The sequence below is a fragment of the Bombus affinis genome, chromosome 4 (genome assembly GCF_024516045.1).
Source record: "Bombus affinis isolate iyBomAffi1 chromosome 4, iyBomAffi1.2, whole genome shotgun sequence".
NCBI classification, from domain to species: Eukaryota; Metazoa; Arthropoda; class Insecta; order Hymenoptera; family Apidae; genus Bombus; species Bombus affinis.
The window spans coordinates 628641-650629 of NC_066347.1; the positions used below are offsets into that span (position 1 = coordinate 628641).

Consider the following 21989-nt stretch of genomic DNA (forward strand, 5'->3'; position numbering starts at 1 on the left):
GAAAAGTTAAATAGTTCAACATATCTGTCCTAATTTTAAATATTGTACATACAAATTTCTATACTTAAAATGAACCAAGAAGCTAAATAATTAAATAGAACAGGACTCGAGTTACCAAGCAAAACTAAAGAGATATGTTCATAAACAGAAACAATACTCACCAACACACGTAGAATTCTGCATCTTGAATCCATCTTTACATGTGCATTCGAACGATCCAATAGTATTCACGCACAACTGATCACACCCATGCCGACCAGCGCATTCATCGATATCTCTGCACCTCGAACGATCGGTCTCGTCATACTGGAAACCTTCCTTGCACGTGCATATAACCGTGCCATTCTTCGCGTTACAAATCTGCTCGCAGCCACCATTGTTATTGCCACAAGGATCTATGTGGTGGCATGATTTATTCTTCAACTCGTGACCAACTGGACAATCGCATCGATAAGAACCAAGTTCGTTAATACATTCATGAGAACAACCACCATTATTATTTTCACACTCGTTTGTATCAGAACAGGATCTTGAATCATCTTCCAAGAAAAAGCCATTTGGACACTCGCAACGATAGCTGCCTTCCACGTTTATACAATTATCAGAACATCCTCCATTTTCCATTTCACATTCGTTAATGTCCAAACAAGTTTTGGAATCCGTGTGCAAATGGAAACCACTCAAACATTGACAGGAAAAATTTCCTTCTAAATTGACACAGATGTCCGAGCAGCCACCATTTTCTGTCAAACACTCGTCCACGTCGTTGCACGTCTTTCCAGTTTCGTCTAAACGCAACCCAATGGGACAACTACATTTAACACCTCCGATAATGTTATAACACGCGTGAGAACAACCTCCGTTGTTCAGCTTGCACTCGTCGATATCTACGCAGCTTCTGGAGTCATTTGCCAGAATGTGACCATCGGGACAAGCACATTTCCATGAACCTAACGTGTTAATGCATTCATGGAAACAGTCAGCTACGTCAGTTTCACATTCGTCTACGTCTACACAGGTCTTTTCATCTTGAGAAAGTTCGTAGCCTGTTGGACAGGAACAAAAATGACCACCTATAGTGTTGGTACATTGATGGGAGCAGCCACCATTTTTTTCGAGACATTCATCGATGTCCAGGCAAGTGGATTTGTCAGAGTGCAAATAGTGTCCTTCGTAACAGGTACACACGTAGCTTCCTAAAAGATTTAAACAGTCGTGGCTACAATTGTGCTGACTGTTCAGGCATTCGTTCACGTCGATACAATTTTTCTTGTCCTCTGGTAACAAAATATATCCTGAAGGACATTCACAGTAATAGCCTCCTTCGGTGTTCACGCAGATATGAGAGCAACCTAGTTCTACGTCATTCTCAAACTCTTCACATTCGTCGATATCTTCACAAGTTCTTTGATCTTGTTTCAATCTGAAACCCAGAGGACAGGAACAGTGAATCTTTTCGTTGCCTTCTTCGTGATGGCAATGATGGGAACAGTTTCCATTGTTCTGTTTGCAACCATCGATTAACCTACATGTTTTGTTATCGTTCTCCAGGGTATATCCTGATGGACACGTGCAACGAAACGATCCTACCAAGTTTAGACAGGTATGAGAGCATCCTGCATTCGAGTCCTCGCATTCGTCCACGTCATCGCAAAAAGCGGGTTCGATAGGATTCACTTTGAATCCTTCGTTGCAGGAACATTCGAATCCTCCGTCCGTATTCGAGCACTTGTGCGTGCAGTTGTCGAATAATTCTAAACATTCGTCGATATCGATGCAAGTGGCGTTGTCTTCTTCCGATAGCTTGAATCCGGATGGACACTCGCAGCTGGTAGATCCGTTGGAATAGGCGCAGATGTCGGAGCAACCGCCGTTGTTGACGAAACATTTATTCGTGTAAATGCAAAGAAGTTTATCGTCCGAGAGGATCATGTCAACTGGACAGTGGCAAGACGTTTCTCCATTCTCGTAATGGCAATCGTGGGAGCAGCCACCGTTTTCCACCAAACATTTGTTTTGTTCCACGCAAATGGTCCCATTTTCTGACAAGGCCATCTCGGATGGACAGGAGCAGAATATCTGTCCATTCTCATTGTTGCAAAAATGTGAACAACCACCGTTATCTACGTAACATTTGTTCTCTTCCGTACAAGTGGCGTTATCATCCTCCAGGAGCATTCCAGGCGGACAGAAACAGGACACAGTGCCATTTTCGTAATGGCACAAATGAGAGCAACCACCGTTATCGATCAAGCATTCGTCGATCTCGACGCATGTTTTCCCATCGTCTTCGAGCAACTTGTAGTTATCAGGACAAGCACACTCGACGCCACCCTCGATATTTGCACAGAGATGAGAGCAGCCGCCGTTGTCCTCGATGCACTCGTTCACGTCCTCGCAGGTCCTTCGATCGACGGTCAGTCGATAGCCGTTCGGGCAGCCACACTCGAAGCTGCCGACTGTGTTGACGCAGGAATGAGAGCAACCGTTGTTTACCTCGTTGTTCGCCTCCTCGCATTCGTTTTTGTCCAGGCAGGTCCTGTTGTCCTTGGACAAAATATAACCGGTCGGGCAGTGGCACTGAAAACCGTCCGGGCTGGTGACACACTCGTGGGAGCAGCCGTGTTGGCCGGCGCAAAAATCAATTTCCTCGCACGTCCAACCGTCCGAGCTTAATTTCCAGCCGGTGGGACACTCGCATTTGTAACCACTGTGGACGTTCACGCATGAGTGGCTGCAGTTGTGTGCACGTTCGCACGGGCCCTCACTCGAGCAGGTCTTATTGTCCTGCCCGAGGAGCAAATCCTCTGGGCACAAGCAAACGTAGCCACCGTCCAAATTCTCGCATCGATGGGAACATTCATGGAGATCCTCCTTGCATTCGTCCACGTCCAAACAGATTTTGTGGTCATCCGTTAACTCGTACCCCTCCGGACATGTACAGTCGAAGCTGCCTTCGGTGTTTATGCAATCGTGAGAACATTCTCCGTTATTTTCAAGACATTCATCGATGTCTTGGCAGGTTGTTCTATCTGCTTGTAATCGAAGACCAGCAGGACACTCGCAATAGTAAGATCCTTTGGTATTCACGCAACCGTGACTACAAGAGTGAAGTCCCTCGTCGCACTCGTCTACATCACCGCAAGTACTCTCGTCTTCCTGCAACTCAAATCCTTCGGGACAACCGCAACGATTCTCTTCGCCGTCTTCCTCGTACGTGTGCGAGCAATTCCGATTGGTGGACGTTCGGCAGCTTCTTAAATCCTCATCGAGCTTCCATCCTGGTGGACAAGCGCAGTCGAATCCGCCGATGGTGTTTATGCATTCGTGGGAGCAGTTGTGTTGTAAAGTTAGACACTCGTCGATGTCTTCACAAGTTATATTGTCTTTGCTTATTCTGTATCCGAAAAGACAGTCGCATCTGTAGGACGAACCATCCGGTATGCAAAGATGAGAACAGGATAAGTGAGAACAAGGATCGCTGTGGACACACGTAATGTTATCATTGGATAGCATCAATTCTGGAGGACAGGAACAACGATAGGAGCCATGTTCGTTGATACAGATATGCGAACACTCGTAATTCTGTTCCAAACACTCGTCGATATCCTGACACTGTCCTTTCTCATTCTCACGCAATCCTCGGGGACAAGATGGATCCTCGCATGTCAAACCGTCTTGTAGAAGCACCAGGCCTTCAGGGCAAACACATTTGTAACTTCCCACTGCATTTACGCAGTCATGAGAACAATCGTGTTCATCTTCTAGACATTCGTCGATATCATTACACGTCTTCCCGTCATCTTGCATAATGAATCCCTCAGGGCAACTACATTTGAATGTATCTTGATGCTTTTCACAGATATGAGAACAATTAGCCAACCTACACACGTCAGTTGCAATACACAATCTTTTATCATCTGCTACCATCATTCCAAGAGGACATCTACATTCGTACGATCCTTGTACATTGGTACACTCGTGGGAACATTGATGGGTGCCTTCTAAGCACTCGTTCACATCTTGACAAGTTTTAGTATCGTTGCTCAATAGGAAACCGAAAGGACAACTGCATTTAAATCCTCCTTCTTCATTGACACACTCGTGGGAACATCCGTGTTCCTCATTAACACACTCGTTTATATCTTCACAATTGAAATTATCTTCAGAAAGTTTGTATCCCTTACGACACGAGCAACTATAGCTGCCAAAGGAATTTACACAAACTTGGTCACACCTGTGTTCATCGTTTAAACATTCATTCACATCTGAACAGGTCTTCTTATCGTCGTTCAATGTGAATCCAGGTTGACAGCTGCAAGTATAACTGCCATGAATGTTTATACATTCATGTTCGCAATTATGCATGCTTCTAGTGCACTCGTCTATGTCGGTGCAATTAAATTTATCGTGTTCCAGTGTCTCAAGGCCTTCCGGACAGATACACTCGAAATTACCCTCTAAATTCACGCAGAAGTGAGAACACAAGTCTAGAGTACACTCGTCGATGTCTGTGCAGCTCACTCCATCTTCATGAATCTGATATCCACCAGAACAGACGCAAATTGGTCCATCTTCTGATTCCTGGCACTCGTGAGAGCAGGGTGTTGTGAGACTTTCACAAGTTTTTGCACGAACGCAGGTAAGATTGTCTTCTTTCAGGGTGAATCCTGTAGGACAGATGCATTCAAAGGAACCTATGGTATTGTTACAAGAATGGGAGCATGGAGTGGATGTTCCTTCGCACTCGTTGATGTCGACGCAGGACACACCGTCTTCATGGAGCTCGAAACCCAAGTGGCAAGTACAGTAATAACCGCCAGGCTCGTTTACGCACTCCTCTTGGCAACCGTGAGGTTCGCCTCCGTCACCCTCCACACACTCGTCAATGTCTGAAACAGTAATGATTTTAAAAAATCACTTTGATAAATTTAAGTTACCATATAAACATCATTGTCAAACACTACTAATTCGTGTCACATAAAAATAGAATATATACGAACCAATGCATTCGCCGTTGTTATTCTTTCGAAAGCCATCCTCACATTTTCCGAATTCTGGAATTTCCGTGATACTCTCTTCCTCGTCGTAATCATCGTCGTCGTCATTTTCCGTGTCGTAATCCTCATCCTGAAGAATCTTGGTCATCTTTTGCGGCTTGTTGACGCATTTAAACGAACCGATAGTGTTCTCACAATCAGTATTATTCTCACAAACCTTGGATGCGTTTTCGCATTCATTCACATCTAATAATAAGATAAATTGTATCATCTAATTATGACAGATAGCAAGATCAAACTTAAACTGTATTTATGTTAAATTAACTTTTTTAAAGATTATGGTTACTCGTTTTCAACACCCTATATTAAATTATATATTGATATAAAATTATCAGTTTTTCTACATATTTAAATGGTACAAAATTTATTATAATCGAATTCAATTAATTAGTATATCAATGTAATGGTAAATGGTGCACAAATACTTTTTATAGCTACTGTATAGTACAAATTCAGCTGCTTCCAACATTACTTTAAGTATATAAATAAAACTCCACTGTGTGTGCGTGTGTACTCCACTAATACGCAATAATTTTTTTAATAATTTTTCAATAACGTAATACCTTCTAACAGAATTTTCTATCGAATATTTCAGATATTTTTAAAATTTAACGGAAAGATGGTTTACCTTGACAAGTCTTCCAATCGTTGGTCAGATAAAAGCCATCTGGACAGAGGCAAAAGGCGCTTCCAGGTGTGTTCAAACAAACATGAGAACATCCACCGTTGTTCGTCGAACATTCGTCGATATCCTCGCAGGTGTGATTATCCGGAGCCAATTTGTGACCAGGAATATCGGCGCAGCTACACTCGTAGCTCCCTTCGAGATTGATGCAAGTACCTTGGCATGGGCCATGCCCGTTATTCACCAGGCACTCGTTAACGTCTGAACGAGAACAACCAAGCAATCTTGTGAATTGCTTTTGAAATTTAACGAACAAAGCTCGCGACTATCTACTTTCGTTGTTCATTTAGCTCTTCAGACAGCATCGAGCAGCGATTCTCGCAAAGCATCGCAACTGACTTAATCCAAACTTAATTCAATTTGAAGCAATGATCATTCGTTTCATATTTTAGAAACGTGGAAAGCAAGAAGTTTTGGATCTGAAGTTTCGATAAACGTTTCGAGTACGATAGAGATATGGAAAGAGATATCGTTTGTTCAAACAATGGTTTAATGGAATGTGTTCAATTGATTTGATATAAGTGTTACTTTATGTCTTATGTAGTATCATTACTTTAATGAAAGTAATTTCATTTCATTTATTTACTAATAAATTAAATTAATAGATAGAATTTAATTGAAAAATTTCATCAAAAGTTTAACATTAGTTTAATAAAAGTAAGTTAATTTATTTGGAAAATTTGTGAAAGAGTCTGTGAATAATTTATGAAGCAGTAGCAGCAAGAAGAATTATTTTTTTGTGTTTCGCTTATAACAATTTATGAAGAGAATTCTTTTCAGTTAAATATTTATATGCTTGAATGAACAGCTAAAGAATTAACAGGAGAGTAATAAGAAAAGTGACGAAAGGGAAACAAGACAGAGAATTTAGAAGCATCAAAAGCAGAAATGTAATTAAAAGCGTATATAAGGAAATTATAAACAGAATAAGAGTTATTTTTAAATACGTCTAAATTCATTTATTAATCTCACTAGTCAAATCGATTAGTGCTGTTTATATTTGAAATTATTTTTTAGTATAAACAAATTTCTGATAAAGAAGACGAAATCGTGCGGTACAACAACTATCCGCAGCTATAATAGATTCTTGATTGTGTGAGCACCAGTTAATAGTGCTTTCAATTATCCGAGCATCGATTCCATTCAATTCCAATCGAACTATCTCGTAAAGTCAATAAACGCCCACTGGATTTTACAGGATATGCCACATTCCAGTAATGCGATGCTTCGACAATATAAACTTTTTAAAAAACATCATATTTTTCAGTAGCTTCCTATTAATACAACGAAAAAAATATCAAAAAGTATTTCACATCTAGGTTTCAATGGTAACTTCACGATCGAAAGCATAATTTTGTAGTTAAAGACTGTTAAAATTGCCCCAAAAATCCATCCAATTATGTTCATTATATTTACTTTAATTACTGCATGACTAAAAACACTATATATAATCAATTTATTGAAGTACGGTTAAAGTTCTTCCAAATATTTAATCAATTTTGTTTATAACGATTACAAGATATCAATGGGAATAATATAAACAAAAGAATACTCTCTTCGAGTTTAATTTTTAATTATTCCATAAGAAATTAAAAGCACTATGATCAATATACTGATGAACCATTAACACTCCTCCACAATGTAATCCAATTTTGTTGATGATAACTATAATTGTGCGAATTGTATCAAGAGAAATAAAAGAAATATTTCATTACGCCTAACTTCCAATTACTCGCCAAGTAAGAACACGATAACCAGTTTAATCAAGAACCGTCAAAACTTCCCTAAAAATTCATCCAATTCCGTTGATTTAATCCACGTCGACAAAGTTGAACGCGAAATAGTATGCCTGTCTCGAAATTTCGTTTCGAAAGTGCTTTCGTTGAAATGGCTCGTATCAAATTTAAATTTCCCCCTGTACATTCAATTGCTCCACGTTTTTTCCACTCGTTCTCGAGGGTTAATCAGTTTGAATTAGCGGGACAGACGGCCAAACTCGTCCAAACGCACGAACCGCAACACGTAATTCGATAAACGGAAGGGTTGTTTGTAATTCTTCGGTTTGCTGTTGAATCGCGGAAAGCCAAAGCTTCGCTTCCTTCACCTTAGCTAGTTACCCAGGGAAAGCTGAATTTACTGGGTATCTTGGGGGCGGGGTGAGATTAAATTAATTCGTTATGTGAGTTGAACGTCCGCCATACAAATTCTTTGCACGAATCTGCGAGTTTTTGCCTCGTTAAACGACGCGTCGAGCTAATAGATGAATAAAATGCAGCGGATTTTTCATTTCATTTTACCGGTATTTGAGGTTGCCGGGTCCATTGAAATTGTTGATATTATTAATTCTAATTATTAGCGCGTTTGTCTGTACAGATTCATATTTTCATTGGCAAAGAAATGGAACTTCAATAATATAGTATGTTTTATCTTGTATACAACACACAAAGATAATATAATTATAAGTTTCGCTGTATAAAAAGAACGACTAGAGGGTGTAAAAGAGTAAATTGATCTTATAACTCACCCAGACATGATTTACCATCGATTCCCAGTTGGTAACCAGAACGGCACTCACAATGGAAGGAGCCAGGATTGTTGTGACAAATTTGCGCGCAACCAGCTGTACCTTCGGCACATTCATCTATGTCTGTGAAGAGTCAACGAGAAAACTGCTATCAAAACAATTATTTACAATGTTAAATCGAATCGCAGCAGTATATTCACGTCTTTGACTGAATTCATATTTCAATACTTTTGTACTTTTTATTGCAAAAATATACTATTTCAAAAATTTTTATCATTCCACTTTTTTATTCCTGTTATCGACCTTTTGGAATACATATCCAAAATTTTTATCGTTTTTCTAAGTTTATAAAAATCACATAAAACATTGGTTTACATTAGATCGTAAAGAAGAATTACGAAAAGATTAATTAAATATTCTAACTCTAAAAAATAAAAAATAAAAAAATAAAAATTAAACGATATTGAAAATAGCTTGTATTTACTTCATAATATTAAATTACCTAAATACTATAAGTAAATAATAAATGCCATTTTATTAAGAACCAGTTCCCAAAGAGCATTCATAACATCGTTCGTCAATTTTTCGACGACACGATATCGCGCGTGACCATGCGAATGTGAATTTATAGACAGGAGAGATTATCATGACGACACGAATTCCGGCACGTAGAGACTGGAGGCGAGCGCGGTTGCACTTGAAACACGATTCGATTCGAGCTTGTGTTCGCGAGCTCGTTTTCACGGAGATACCGACGTCGATTAGCATACAATGGGATTATATAGGCACCTCCGCCGTGTTCAGGTCACGCGTCGTCTGCGAATCGCACACAGTCGCCTGTTAAGTTGACTAATCGACGCGAAAGTGCTCAGTGATTTATTCACCGGCTTCTGGCCAAACGGAACGAAACGATTGATGGATGCCGGATTGTTCTCTGTTGATGATCGGGATGATTGGTTGCAGCTGCGGTCTGTTTGGAATTTCAGATATTTGCCTAAAATTTTGTGTTCTCGAGATAGGTATCGGTTTCAGAATCTTTGCTTCTTGGTTTCTTTTTTATCTGAAATTACTCAGAATCTGAGCAATTATTAGAAAATATCCGAAATTCAACAGGGAATTATTTGTGTCAAAAAATACCCTTCATTTTAAGATTACCTTCCGTTTAAAGATATTAAAAATTGCAGACGCTTCCGTGTTTCTAACAACAACCCTTCTTTCCACGATATACGTTCCAAGGAATTTATTGGAATTTAGTAGAATTTATTTAAGGAAAGCGAGATCTCACGATTTACGAGTTTCTCATTCAATATCGTATCTGCTTTTTCACGCCTTGAACTACACGATCCTCTAACCTTAGATTCTACTCCCTTTCGAATTTCGAGCAAGTTGCGCGGAAGAAACATGGGGGATGGTAGCGCCGAGCGTAGGTTTTAGGGATAGAAAATTGTAAGTCACGGTTTCTGCCTTTTGCGCCCGCGTGACAACTGCGCTATGTCTCAATCTCAGGTCCTATCGGCTTTACAAACCCAAGGATTTGCCGGTACGAGATATTAGATGCTATGAATAATTGAAAGAAAGAATTTCTTCTGATATTACCAATACTGCGTAGAATATCCGTATTGTACCATTTCACAAGTTAAATAACAATTTCTGGCAGTTAGTTAAATTAATTTCTGAACCAGGTTGATAGCAAAGTTTCATAGTAAATAGTAATTCGTGATTTGAAATAATGTAATTGTAATAATAATAATTCGTAAATTTAGCATTCTTGAGTGGATCAAAATTATTTGCAATTAATCTAATTAATTTCCCAAACGAATTAATCTATTCGTCGTATATATATGTAACGGCACATGAGTCAATGAAAGATTCGAATCGAGAGAGACTCATATTGTTGTGCCTTGGAATGCCAACGTTGTTTTGGTTTGCTAGGTTCAAAGGTAAACGAACTCCGGACAAAACATTATCGTCGTTATTTGTAATTGTCAACCGGAGTTATGTTTGAACTTTTTACAATACCACCGGTCGATACAAATAGAGGAACGTGCTGTTTAGGACGATCATTATAGCGAGTCATACAGTCGAATAGCGAGCGACAATTACGTCCGGCATACTATCTCTGTACTTGTACTTACAATGATGTTAATGTACACTGACTATTACATTTCTATCACTCGTCTCTGTAGTAAACCAACACGTATAATAAACCAGTTCATATATATACAGGGTGGTTGGTAATTGGTGGTACAAGCGGAAAGGAGGTGATTCTACGTGAAAAAAGAAATCGAAAATATAGAATAAACATTTTTCGTTTGAGGCTTTATTTTCGAGAAAATCGACTTTGAATTTTGAATTGCGAACAATTGAAAGAAAAGATTATTGTAGCCTTTCATACTTTAAAACAATCGAATACGTTAGAAAGCGTTCATAGAAATTTAATTAAAAGAGCAGAAGTATATGTTCGGCAGAATGGGCAACATTTTCAGCAATTTTTGTAATAATAAACTTTATGATTACTTCATATTATTTCATTGTGTATTCCTAATTTTCCGTTACGGCAAAAACAAACCTAAACTGCGATAATATCCATCGAAACAACGATCTACAGTGAGATCCGTTATAACGAGACGTGATAAAGTGCACGCGTACCGAGCGAAAATTCAAAGTCAATTTTTTCGAAAACAAAGCCTCAAACAAAAAATTTTTATTCTATATTTTCGACTTCTTTTTTCGCGTAGAATCACCTCCTTTCCGCTTGTACCACCAGTTACCAACCACCATGTATATATATTTATTTATTTTTATCGATTAAGGTAAAGCTATTTCGTTAATTCTAAAACAAATTGTCTAACTCATGAATGCATCTCCTGGTAGTATTTGTTGCCAACAATGAATACATTAAACTGTGTAATACTATAAACAATATCTTTCGCCCAACTTTTTCCATCCGCATGTATATCATCGTGAAACAATAGTTGCAATTATAACGTTTAAAATGAAACATAAATCACCTATGCAGGAAGATCCTTTGACACGAAATCCGTCGAAACACGAGCACTTCACGCCCGTTTGAGTGTCTTCGCACACATGCTCGCACCCACCACGATCCTGATTGCAACGTTTCACGTTATTCAGTGTCGCTTCTGAAACAAAAGCCAATGAATTTTTCCCTACGTGGACTCTTATCCGACCGACTTTCTCCCGTCGAGAAGCGACTTTAAATTGATCGAGCGCGATATTTTTATGGATTCTTTGTGTCTGGTATATGGTGTTATCTGCGATGACGAAGTTTGAAATTTATAAAACGTGTAGTGTAGGAAAATATCCCACCCACCTTCACGTTATGTTCGCGTTAATTCTGTAAAAATTCTTTTTCCACAAGTAATAGAATTTTTTTGGAAAATGAGAATCAATCAGTGATAAACTTTTGTAATATGGAAAATTCCTTTGTATTCATTTTATATAAAACGTATAAGAAATTATTTTCTCTCTTTTTTCATGTTTATTCTGTAAAAACTCTTTTTCTTTTTTTCTTTTTCCCAAGGTAATAGAATTTCTTTGGAAATTGAACTAGCGATGAACTTTTAAAATTAAAATTCTTTTGGGTCTTTTCGGTCCAGATATGCAGAATGATCGGGATCGTGTCAGTGAATGAGATGAGATCCGTTATTTTAAGGGCCGATAATCAATGTCTTCTAATTTAGTTAATTTTAATCATTCCTGTATTTTAAAAAAAGTGACGAATATTGTTGAGGCATAACAAAAATGGATAAGAAAACGCTGATACAAAAATACCTCACGATTTTTTTTTTTTTTTTTTTTTTTTTGGAAAACACCAACGCGATGCTTTAAACTAAAATAGCCTCTTAACGTATAAAATTACGTGAAAGCTTTCATTGGAAGTTATTTCATTTTGGTTTTAATTCCCACCAAAATCAAAGGAAAAAGAAAAGAAGGTTCTCAAGTTGAAGCTTGGACATGGAAATTACTTTGGAACTTTAATTTTCTATATTTTTCTGTCCGAAAACGTTTTAAAAGGTAGTATTATCTTGAATGTCTCGGACAAATATTTTTCCATGTATCGATTTTGTTTTCACGGCATCTTACCTTCCTCTTTTACGCAACGCGGAAGTACGCCTAACCAAGTGCTATCGCTGCAGAAAAGTCGATCAGCCGTGGAGTCCTCGAAACCGTATCCCTTGGTGCACTCGTAAACTGCTACGAGGTATCGATTGTACGGTGGCAGTATATTCTTCCTCCTGAAAAAAAGTACCCAGAGAAACATGTTTGGTGGTCGCAGCCCGCACTCGAAATTGCGATAAATCCTTATCGAACGAGACGCTACGTTAATAAGATATCAGTTAATCTTCATAAGTCAATATAACGTTCGTTACGTTACACAGCATGTTCAAAACTATTTTATCTTTTTGCACGATGAAAATAAAAAAAATTGTGATATTATGTTCGAGTTCATGTCATGCCTAAAATTAAGTCTCATGTCTGTATTAATGAAATAAAAATGGATATATAGCGAAAAGATTGAAATTGAGTTGACCGAGAAATTGAAAGTTCAATAAACTAAGAACTAGATTTTATCATATTTACATTTCTGAATTATATTATTGAGAAAATTGAAATACAATTCGTTGAATTAATCAAGAAGTTCCGCAAAGAATATCACGAGAGAAGAATCTTTTGCAATAAAAAGATTTACCGTACAGACTTAATCAAATTACCAAGATTTGCTCTTACATCTACGAGACAAAATTCTGTAGGACTGGAGAGTTACATTAGAACTCTCTGTATGCCACTTAATCAGATACAGGAGCTCCCCATCGAGTAGATTCGAAACGCAGGATGTATAGAAATCCTCAATAGACGATTTCAACTCATATGGGATATGATGTTGATAAGCGAGATCTGTTCAGAGGAATCCATCGATCGTGAGAGCTTAAATGATTAGAATCTGTGTACAGTATTATATCTATTACGTGAATGGCTGAATCGATATAATGACCAATATTTGGGTTTGCTTGATGAAAATTGAAAAGTATTACTTCTCAGAAATACCATAAACCACCGGTGACTTGCGTAGCAAGGGACGCGTTAACAAATGTATCGCTTTTCTCTAGTTTCTCATGCGACCTAGTTCCTAGTTACAGCAAGTTCCGAAGTTTCAATAATTCTCCAATTTCAATTCGAATTTAGGTAACAGCCTCTATCTCGATCCTTCAAATTCGTAATGATTGATACATCATGGTCAAATTGAAGAAATATTTATATGGAATTTTTTGCTTACTGTCTATTAAAAATTCATCCAATATTAACCTTCTTAAACTCTGATATTAGCTTTCCTTCGATTCCCGATCCATTTAATTGTCGAACAATAGATAATAAAGAACCTCCAACATTGATCCTTTGGGAAGAACCTGGCAGCACTCAGGCAAACCGCTAAATACATCTAATGTTATTTTCGTATGTTAAATGCCATTATGCATAATATAATTACTACTACCATTTTTTGCATCTGATATAAGAAACACAAGACGTCTTGAAAATAAAGAGATAATTATCTTTTAAGTGTTCATTCCGAATTCCCCGTCACTTTATCGCACTAATAAACAGTTGTCGAAATCCTATTTAATCTCCATATTTTTTACAATGCAATATCGCAATTATAAGAAACACAGCCGTACCAAATAAAACAAAACAATAAAAAGAATTCCTTCAATTATCACAAAAATCAACTCTGTGATCACGTTCAAACAATCAAGAAAAACATACAAAAGAGTAATGTGTAACTTGCGAGATATACCACGAAACATCAAACCGCAAATCAAGTTAGAAAATAGTTGAGAAACAGGTACAAACGTAATAAACATTCGCCTCCTTTATCCCTCTGTTTCCCGATAGAGCTAGAAAGAAAATGAGATACAAACCTGGCGTACTTGGCAGGATTCGCGTTTTCAAGCAGAGGAGCTTTAGCAAATCCTTTTCTGCGAGCTTTCATGAAGCAGCTGAGATCCAACCTCGACATTATTGTTTCATTGAGCGCGGCGCGCGCCATAGCTGGCGGCGATTCGAGCGCCGACTTCTCGCCGGTTTGCTTCAACCTCTGTTTCCTCTCTTTGGCCTTCCTCCGCTTCTTCAGCTCACCGATCCTTTTGCGCGCCCTCAGCCTCTCCCTTGCCGCCCTTTCCTCCGACGGTGTCGTTGAAATTGGATCGTCACCGAGATACAGATCGTTGCGAAAGTGTCGGAATCTGTTGTCTAAACGGAGATCAAAATTGCGATAGAGACCGAGGTAATGAAAACGGTAATTCTTTCAATAATCCGCGGAAATTTAAATAATGATACGTGTTAAAGGGAATGGTTGTCATTTTTGTGGATAATATAATAGAAAATAAAAAGACTGAGGGAGCGAGGATGATGAACACATTGCAGACGGAATTGTGTATTTTAATGTAGAAACTAATTTAGTACACATCCTGTGTGACATAAATTTTATGTAATTTGTTATCCAGGATGTGTATGCCACTAGTGAGCCATTCAAAATGTAAACCGAAACTTGGAAAATGTAATGCTCATTTCAGCAAACAATAAACAAAGGAAGTTTACTGACTGAAGAATCATTGAAACGCAGTGTCTGACCATCACCCTACTTATTCTACTGTGTCAACTAGTTAATATATTTCCATTTCTTATTGAAGCAAGATTTAAAAACTATAATTTTTTCACGCTCGAGATAAATCGAGCAATGAAGAAACATTGAATTTTAACGTCTGACTATTTCTCTACTTATTCTACTGTAACAAATTTTTTTAAATATATTTCATCCCTTGTTTAAACAAAATTTTGAAAACATAATCCTTTTTAGGCAAAAGATAAACAGAGAAGGTGTACTTCATTGAAAAAGCATTGAAACCTAATGTCTGACTATTACCCTAGCTATTCTACTGTTATGCAGTCATTGCAGAACCAATTATCTCCACACAGAGAATCATCTATATAATAAACTTCTACCACTTACCAGACTGTGCGCAGGAAACGAGAATTACCTGTTGATATAATGCTTAAAATTAGTTTCTTCAGAGACCCTGAAAATATTAGTAAAGTAATGGGTTTTTAGTTAATGGCAACACATAGTTACGCTTCACCTTTAGCATACAGGCATATTCACTTCTGTTCCTCCTCTATTTTTTCTTTTGCATGCTTCCTTTCTTTTTTAACTCCTCTCTCCTTATTTTATCTATACTTTAATTTTACATATTACTTTAATAAGTAATTATTAAAGCATGACAGTGAAGATACTGTAGAATATGCAATATTTCAATGAATAGAAAGACATGATCAATCGGATAAGAAAGCTTTTACATAATGAAAAACATAGCTATCTACATATTAAAATATATTATAATATTGTAACGCATTTTATTATAATCGAAATATGAAATTATATCTGTTATAATAATAATGAAAAAGATATAATGTAAATATAATATTTTATAAATTATTCGTGGATGTCCTATTCATATTCTGCTACTGAATTTAAATTGCAGAGATTTTTTAATATGTTAAGTTGCGTTGAATTACATTTCGCGAAAGTGCCATCTCTCAAACCATGTGAATGTCCTTCCATCTGATATTAGTATAAATGTTTCAGAGTGAAAATGGTTTCAACGATGTACATTTTTGCGACTTTTACGCTACTTTTACCGTATTTTACCCTATAAAATAGCTTCTCTTCATTTCAATAGTTAGCGTCGTACTTTCCTTTTTAAACTCGTAACATAAAACGATACAAATTCCATTTTAATATACCGTTCGAGCGATATGATGTTTAGATAACAGAATATTTAAACAGCGGAACATCTGAATAATAGATGTTAAGTAATGAATGTTCCATTATGCTCTATTGTTATTAATATTATTATAGTGATATTATTTACCCGTGTCTACGTTTCATGTCACAAAACTAATTTTGTGGAAATATTATACGTGTGTTTGCTGCTGTATAGGCATCATAGTAGGATCGAACAACCTTAAAGTTCACCCTAAATTCATAGAAATAAATCTCTCTTGATAGAAGAATGTAATATCAAACATCACTCGCAAATATATACTGCGGTCTTGTCAGATCAGTTTTAACAGTTTATTTATTTCTCATTAAACAAACTCTGATTCAAACCGTGGTCATCCATAAATCTGCTAGCATTAAGTTGAAAATGGATAACACAGTTTAGTAATTGACGCAGTCGCGTAAGAGAGTTCCCCAAATTTCCATAAATTCAAATTTGAGTTATAACGAACAGACTGTGTAACACACAGCTAACCATGCATCAAAATCACATCTCCACCGCCAAAATGATCTAAATACACGGCGGAACATCTATCAACTAAAGGCCTCAGTGAAAACGTAGTATAACTGTATTTATTCTACAGGAAAAATTGTACGAATGTTCTCCATATTTAGTCGTGCCATTTGATATTTTAATATATGGAATATTATACAGGTTTCTTATCGGTATTTTGTCAAATATATTTTATATAAAAATGCCCAGAACATTCTTAAAGAAATGTTTCATTACCTTTAAAAAAGAACCTTTAATTTTACCTACAGTTCTTTTAAATTAAAGACCTTAGCACTTGACTCAGTTTTCCTCTTTCATTAGATACATAACGAAAAGTGGTTGAAAAATGCGAGTGAGCGCGTGCTATATAATACCGCCAAAATTCCAAGAATTGATTTAATCACTCTTAAGTTAATGAGGAATTACTGGAATATATCTAATAATGATTCTATATGGTTTATCCACAGTCGAGTTATTTTGAAGCGACAGAATCAAGTTACTTTCCATCAGAATCTTCTGTTTATTTGGATGATCCAGGCTTAATCCAAGACGAATGAAACATTCCTATAATCTATCACACTCTTCGATAAATTTAAAATAAAAATTTGACTGAAATAGGACTGATATTCGTCCGCAGGACACTGACAGATATTGGGGGATTGAGAGTGTCATCTGATCTTAGTGGAGCTAATGCCATATCCTAGTTATGTCCACTAAAATTCTGCAATCATGATCATGAATCATAAGGTTTTATACAAATATTTCTATCTATTTTCCCGGTTTTAATTTATTCACGCTTTTTCTGTTTTCTTTTGTTATTTAGTTTTTATCCCAACAAATAGTTTTAACACGAGGTGCAGAATAATATTCAGAAACCTTTTCTAGTTAGTAATGGTATCTTGAAAAAATTGAAAGTAATTTATTTGATGAAGCTCGTTTATCGAGCTGCTATAAACTATGCATGTATTGTCGCTTTAGTTGAGTGTTTGCAACATGATCTTGCCACGACTTATGTAATCAATTTTCTCTGGAAAAACAAAATAAAGAAAAGAATGACTAAACGTAGCATCGTATTCTATCTTTCATCTTTCAGCAGCCAAAGAAGGAGGACACAGCGGAGAAATGTATACAACATGAAACGCGTGCAAATTGAATTCAGATTGAACGCTAATTAAATCGTGGCATAACCATACCGTGTACTGTTTGTCATGTATGGTATTACGATCGTTAATGTGATAACGAGCGTCATTGCTTAAATTCAACAACACAACGGACGCGTGTGTGCACGCATTACCGCGTTAATATTGTTTATCGCGGCGTAGAGACAAGCAGTAAATACCGACAATGCGTCAATGAACGATGAACGTGCCGTTGCTCGCGCGATTCCTATCCGAAACTTTCGGAGAACTTCAACTTCGACACCATCCGGAACATCCGGTCGTCACCAGAACTTTCTTCGTAAGTGGCGTGTTTGCTCGTGCGTTTACTGAAATCCGTTTCGATACGACTACTGAGTCCGATACGTCTCATCTTCCTGCTAGATGGCTATATACGATACATGTCGAGGATCTTACGACTTGAAAGATTTCGAAAAGTTGATTTTAAGAAGACGAACGAATTTTAAGAGAGATTTCCAGTTTGGAGAGGATACTTCATCTAATACGGAAAATAACGAAGTACAGGAATTTTACTATCATGGAACTTTTACGCGTTTGCTGATGTAGCTGGATCATTTTACTTGTGAAATTAAAAGGAAACAAAAGTAATTAATTACGATGTATATGAATAATTACGAAGTAAATAAAATTTAATGAAACGAAAATATCATATAAAGATAATAATTGGAAAAACTAGGAAAATCATTTTTATTCGAAAGAAGCTTATTTTGCTCTCTTTTAATTAAAATGTCTTATCTGGCACTTTACGGTTCTCGTAATATGATACAATATTTGAAGTTCCCAGTGTTTCGTTTCTTTCAAGCAAAGTTATATCATACAGGCTGTTGCGATATTCTAACTTAATATTGTAAATTGAATGAAGAAAAACGGAAACAGTATTGAATTAATAAACATATTAGGTAATAATGACTATTAGAAAATTATCGCAATAGAACTTACTCTATCCGAACCGATCAAGAGACAAAATGTTTCGGGTATGCGAATAATATCACGTCGGATAATAAAGACTCGCTTGCTACTCCTATCAGCTGCTGCTATGAATTTCGATAACAGAAGTTGACATTTGAATAACTGAGGTTGTACCACAATTTCGAAACAAATTGCGTTAAATAAACGCGTTCGTATATCTAAAATTACGCTGCAGTATAGCCCGAATAATAGAGGCTTAACGAGTGCTTATATAACTAACGATAAATAAAAACAGATTCCTACAAACGGAGTTCGGATAAACGAAGTTCTACGGTACAAAAAAATAAAAATGGAACCCGAAAAAAAAAATTGATATCAATTGATAATTTTCAAGGAGCTTAGTAAATATTAAAATCAGATAAATGGACATTAGTTAAAGTTGTGTAGGATAAGGGATAATTGATTCGAAGGAATTTCGGTCGGTTGATCCTTTTCCAGCTTGCATTATCCACTTAAAAGTTTTACAACTTTTGCCCATATTTCCAAAGTCAAGTCCGGATGAGGTTTCGTTTCATCATAATGAATTATATAGCCCATTCTATCTCAGGAACAAAGACAAAGGTAGGACAATGACTTCCCGTTTCAATGTTAACTCATTTGAAATGGACGATATTGTTCTGTTAATAATGTGAATATAACGTTAATATATAAGTAAATAAATATATGAAATATATGTTAATAATATAAAATATTAGTAACTTTATTACACCGAAAGCTACGTGACCTACTTTCTTTTTATTTTTGAAATTTAATTTCTGGTAATTCGGGTAAAAATTATTACAACTGAGATGAGATACAATTGTATAAAAAGAGAAATATAGTTATCAGAGGAAAGAGGAAGAGAAGAGAAGCTTTTACGACGTTTATGATAAACATGTAGAATTACTTAAAAGTTCTAATAATATGAAAGAAGGAACAATAAGAAATAATTCTACGAATTAAAATGATGAAATAAATTTCTAATATTCTAACTAAATATATTATACAAATTGCAAGTTTTTAAAAATATTAAATATATTTAATTCTCAATATAAAATGAATATTAAGATGAATCAACCATGTTTGAAATTAAATTTATTATCATAATATATAGTTTTCGCTCGATTTTAAACTCGACTGTAAGACAGCAATATCACATTGAATAAACGATTCCATATTCAAACATAGAGATACAGTTTAATTAACGAACAAGCAACAGTTCTATTCTCGGAACGATTTAACGGTCTAATAAACGAATCAACTGCTTCGCCTCGCACTTCTCTAAAATAGGAAAGATCGAGTTCAATCGCTTTCTTTGGAACATCCATTGATAGCATCGACGAAAAAATTCTTTCTGATGATTGTCTCGAAGATGATTCGATAGACGCAATAAGGAAACAAGTAAAAAATACTTTACAATTAGCTACTAATGATCAAACTCTTCATAAAACTGTCAAAGTCTACAACTTCCTGGAAATAATGATACAACCAATAAGAATAAATGAATTGATTACGAAGAATACTATGGTTCGTTTTTTATCGCGTAAAAATATTAAAGTATGTAAAAAAATTGAAATTCTTTATTGTTACGAGGTTTTATGGTTTGATGATTTTATAGTTACGAGGTGTAGTATGCGATTTTTTCCCAAATTAAACAGCCAAAATGTATTTATTAATAGTTTCTGTACTTCCAAGTTTATCCTATCCTTAAATCCTGTTCATCAAATCCCTTGATCATTATCAATAATTCAATGCCATACTATGTCAACTTAGTTGAGTCGCGGTAATCGATAGCATTCTTATGCGATGAAAATCGTTGATCGGTTCGTAACCGCATGATTTCGAAAGTTCGTGGCAACCGTAACTTCCTCGTTACCCTAGTTCTGGTTCTGGGAAGCCTTTGTCATTATCGATTAATGAAGACGCAGCGAAGTAGCATCTCGCAGCGAAGCATCGAAAATTGGCGTTGACTTTTTTGATCGGAATTATCGGAATATTTCATTGTACAAAATCTCTCCAAAATTTATTCGATTCTATTTAACACCAAGAAAAGAAAAATAAAGTAGTAGGGAAGTTTCTCATATTAAATGTAGGTTCAACTGAATTTTTTTAAGCTATTCTACATTTTTAGTGTTTCAAACTATAAGGAATGTACTCTTGAATTCTACATTATAGAAATATATTAGAAATGGGCGGTGATCTGCTGTATTTAAAATGAAATAGCAACATTCTGAATGATTTCAAACATCTGCCTGCAATAATTCCGTTTCAAGCAAAGAGAATGAATAATATTTTAAAAATACATATATCTTTGTTACATTATACATAACAAAGGATCTCGCTCCGAAGAGGATCCCGTCATTACTAAATCATTGTCAGATACAGTTGCCATCTAACAGACCACACCCTCGCGAAGATTTATAAAACGACGTGTACTCGTTTGGAAGAGACACGGGACGAGCCGTAAATTCGACCACGCGTCAAACGTACACGTGTTTCGAGCATTGGGACAAGCGACTTGTAAGAAACATCGGAAACAAAGGCATAAACTTCAAACTGACCCGTCTAAAACCTTCATCTATTAATCTTATTCGAAGATATATTTTTTAAATCTAAAAGTAGGGTGCTAAAGTAGGGATTCTCATTATTTTAATATATATATATATAACTATATAAACAAAAATGCATGGTTTTTTTAAGTAATATATTTTTCTATGACTATTAATTAATCCCTTTGGGGGCATTTTGAAAAGTTAATTTAAAAAATGATTCGACCTAGATAGGATGAAACACGTTGTAGACGAGAAATACTAGTACAGACTTATGAACAGGCATTTCTGTCAAAATCCTATTAGACAACAATCACAACACGTTTATCAAGATCGTGAAACAGTGAACATTTGCAGAGTAATTTTCAAACACGAGAACAGCTTTGCGCGATGAATTAACTTTGAGCGCGAAATAATTACTCTGCACGTCGATAAACAATGAATTAAGCGCAACGCTATTTTCCTCTCTCATTTTAGCTTCAATTTCCCAGCGAAATCATTAATTTCAACATCACCAATCAAATCTCTACCGTAAAAATTACTGCTGCTCGAATACGAATTAACTGTCATCATTTGCGAATTTATTCCACTTTTGTTTTCATTTTCAGCAAAAACATTTTTAACGTTGCAAACAAATGTTTAACATAACATTCAAAGAAGTCATATATACCAATAGAAACTTTTTATATTTTAC

At 36.1% G+C, this 21989-nt stretch overlaps 1 protein-coding gene across 2 annotated transcripts in view; it reads right to left on the minus strand.

Moving 5' to 3' along the window:
• Positions 1–21989, minus strand: part of LOC126915447 (fibrillin-2-like) — a 208107-nt gene that overhangs the window by 63174 nt on the left and 122944 nt on the right. For both annotated transcript variants that reach the window (XM_050720125.1, XM_050720124.1), the window contains exons 3-9: positions 14209–14539; positions 12377–12528; positions 11281–11412; positions 8270–8392; positions 5689–5946; positions 5004–5246; positions 162–4892 (exon numbers count right to left, since the gene is read on the minus strand). In XM_050720125.1, coding sequence (XP_050576082.1) covers positions 162–4892; positions 5004–5246; positions 5689–5946; positions 8270–8392; positions 11281–11412; positions 12377–12528; positions 14209–14539 — 5970 coding nt within the window. The remainder of the gene's footprint in view (positions 1–161; positions 4893–5003; positions 5247–5688; positions 5947–8269; positions 8393–11280; positions 11413–12376; positions 12529–14208; positions 14540–21989) is intronic.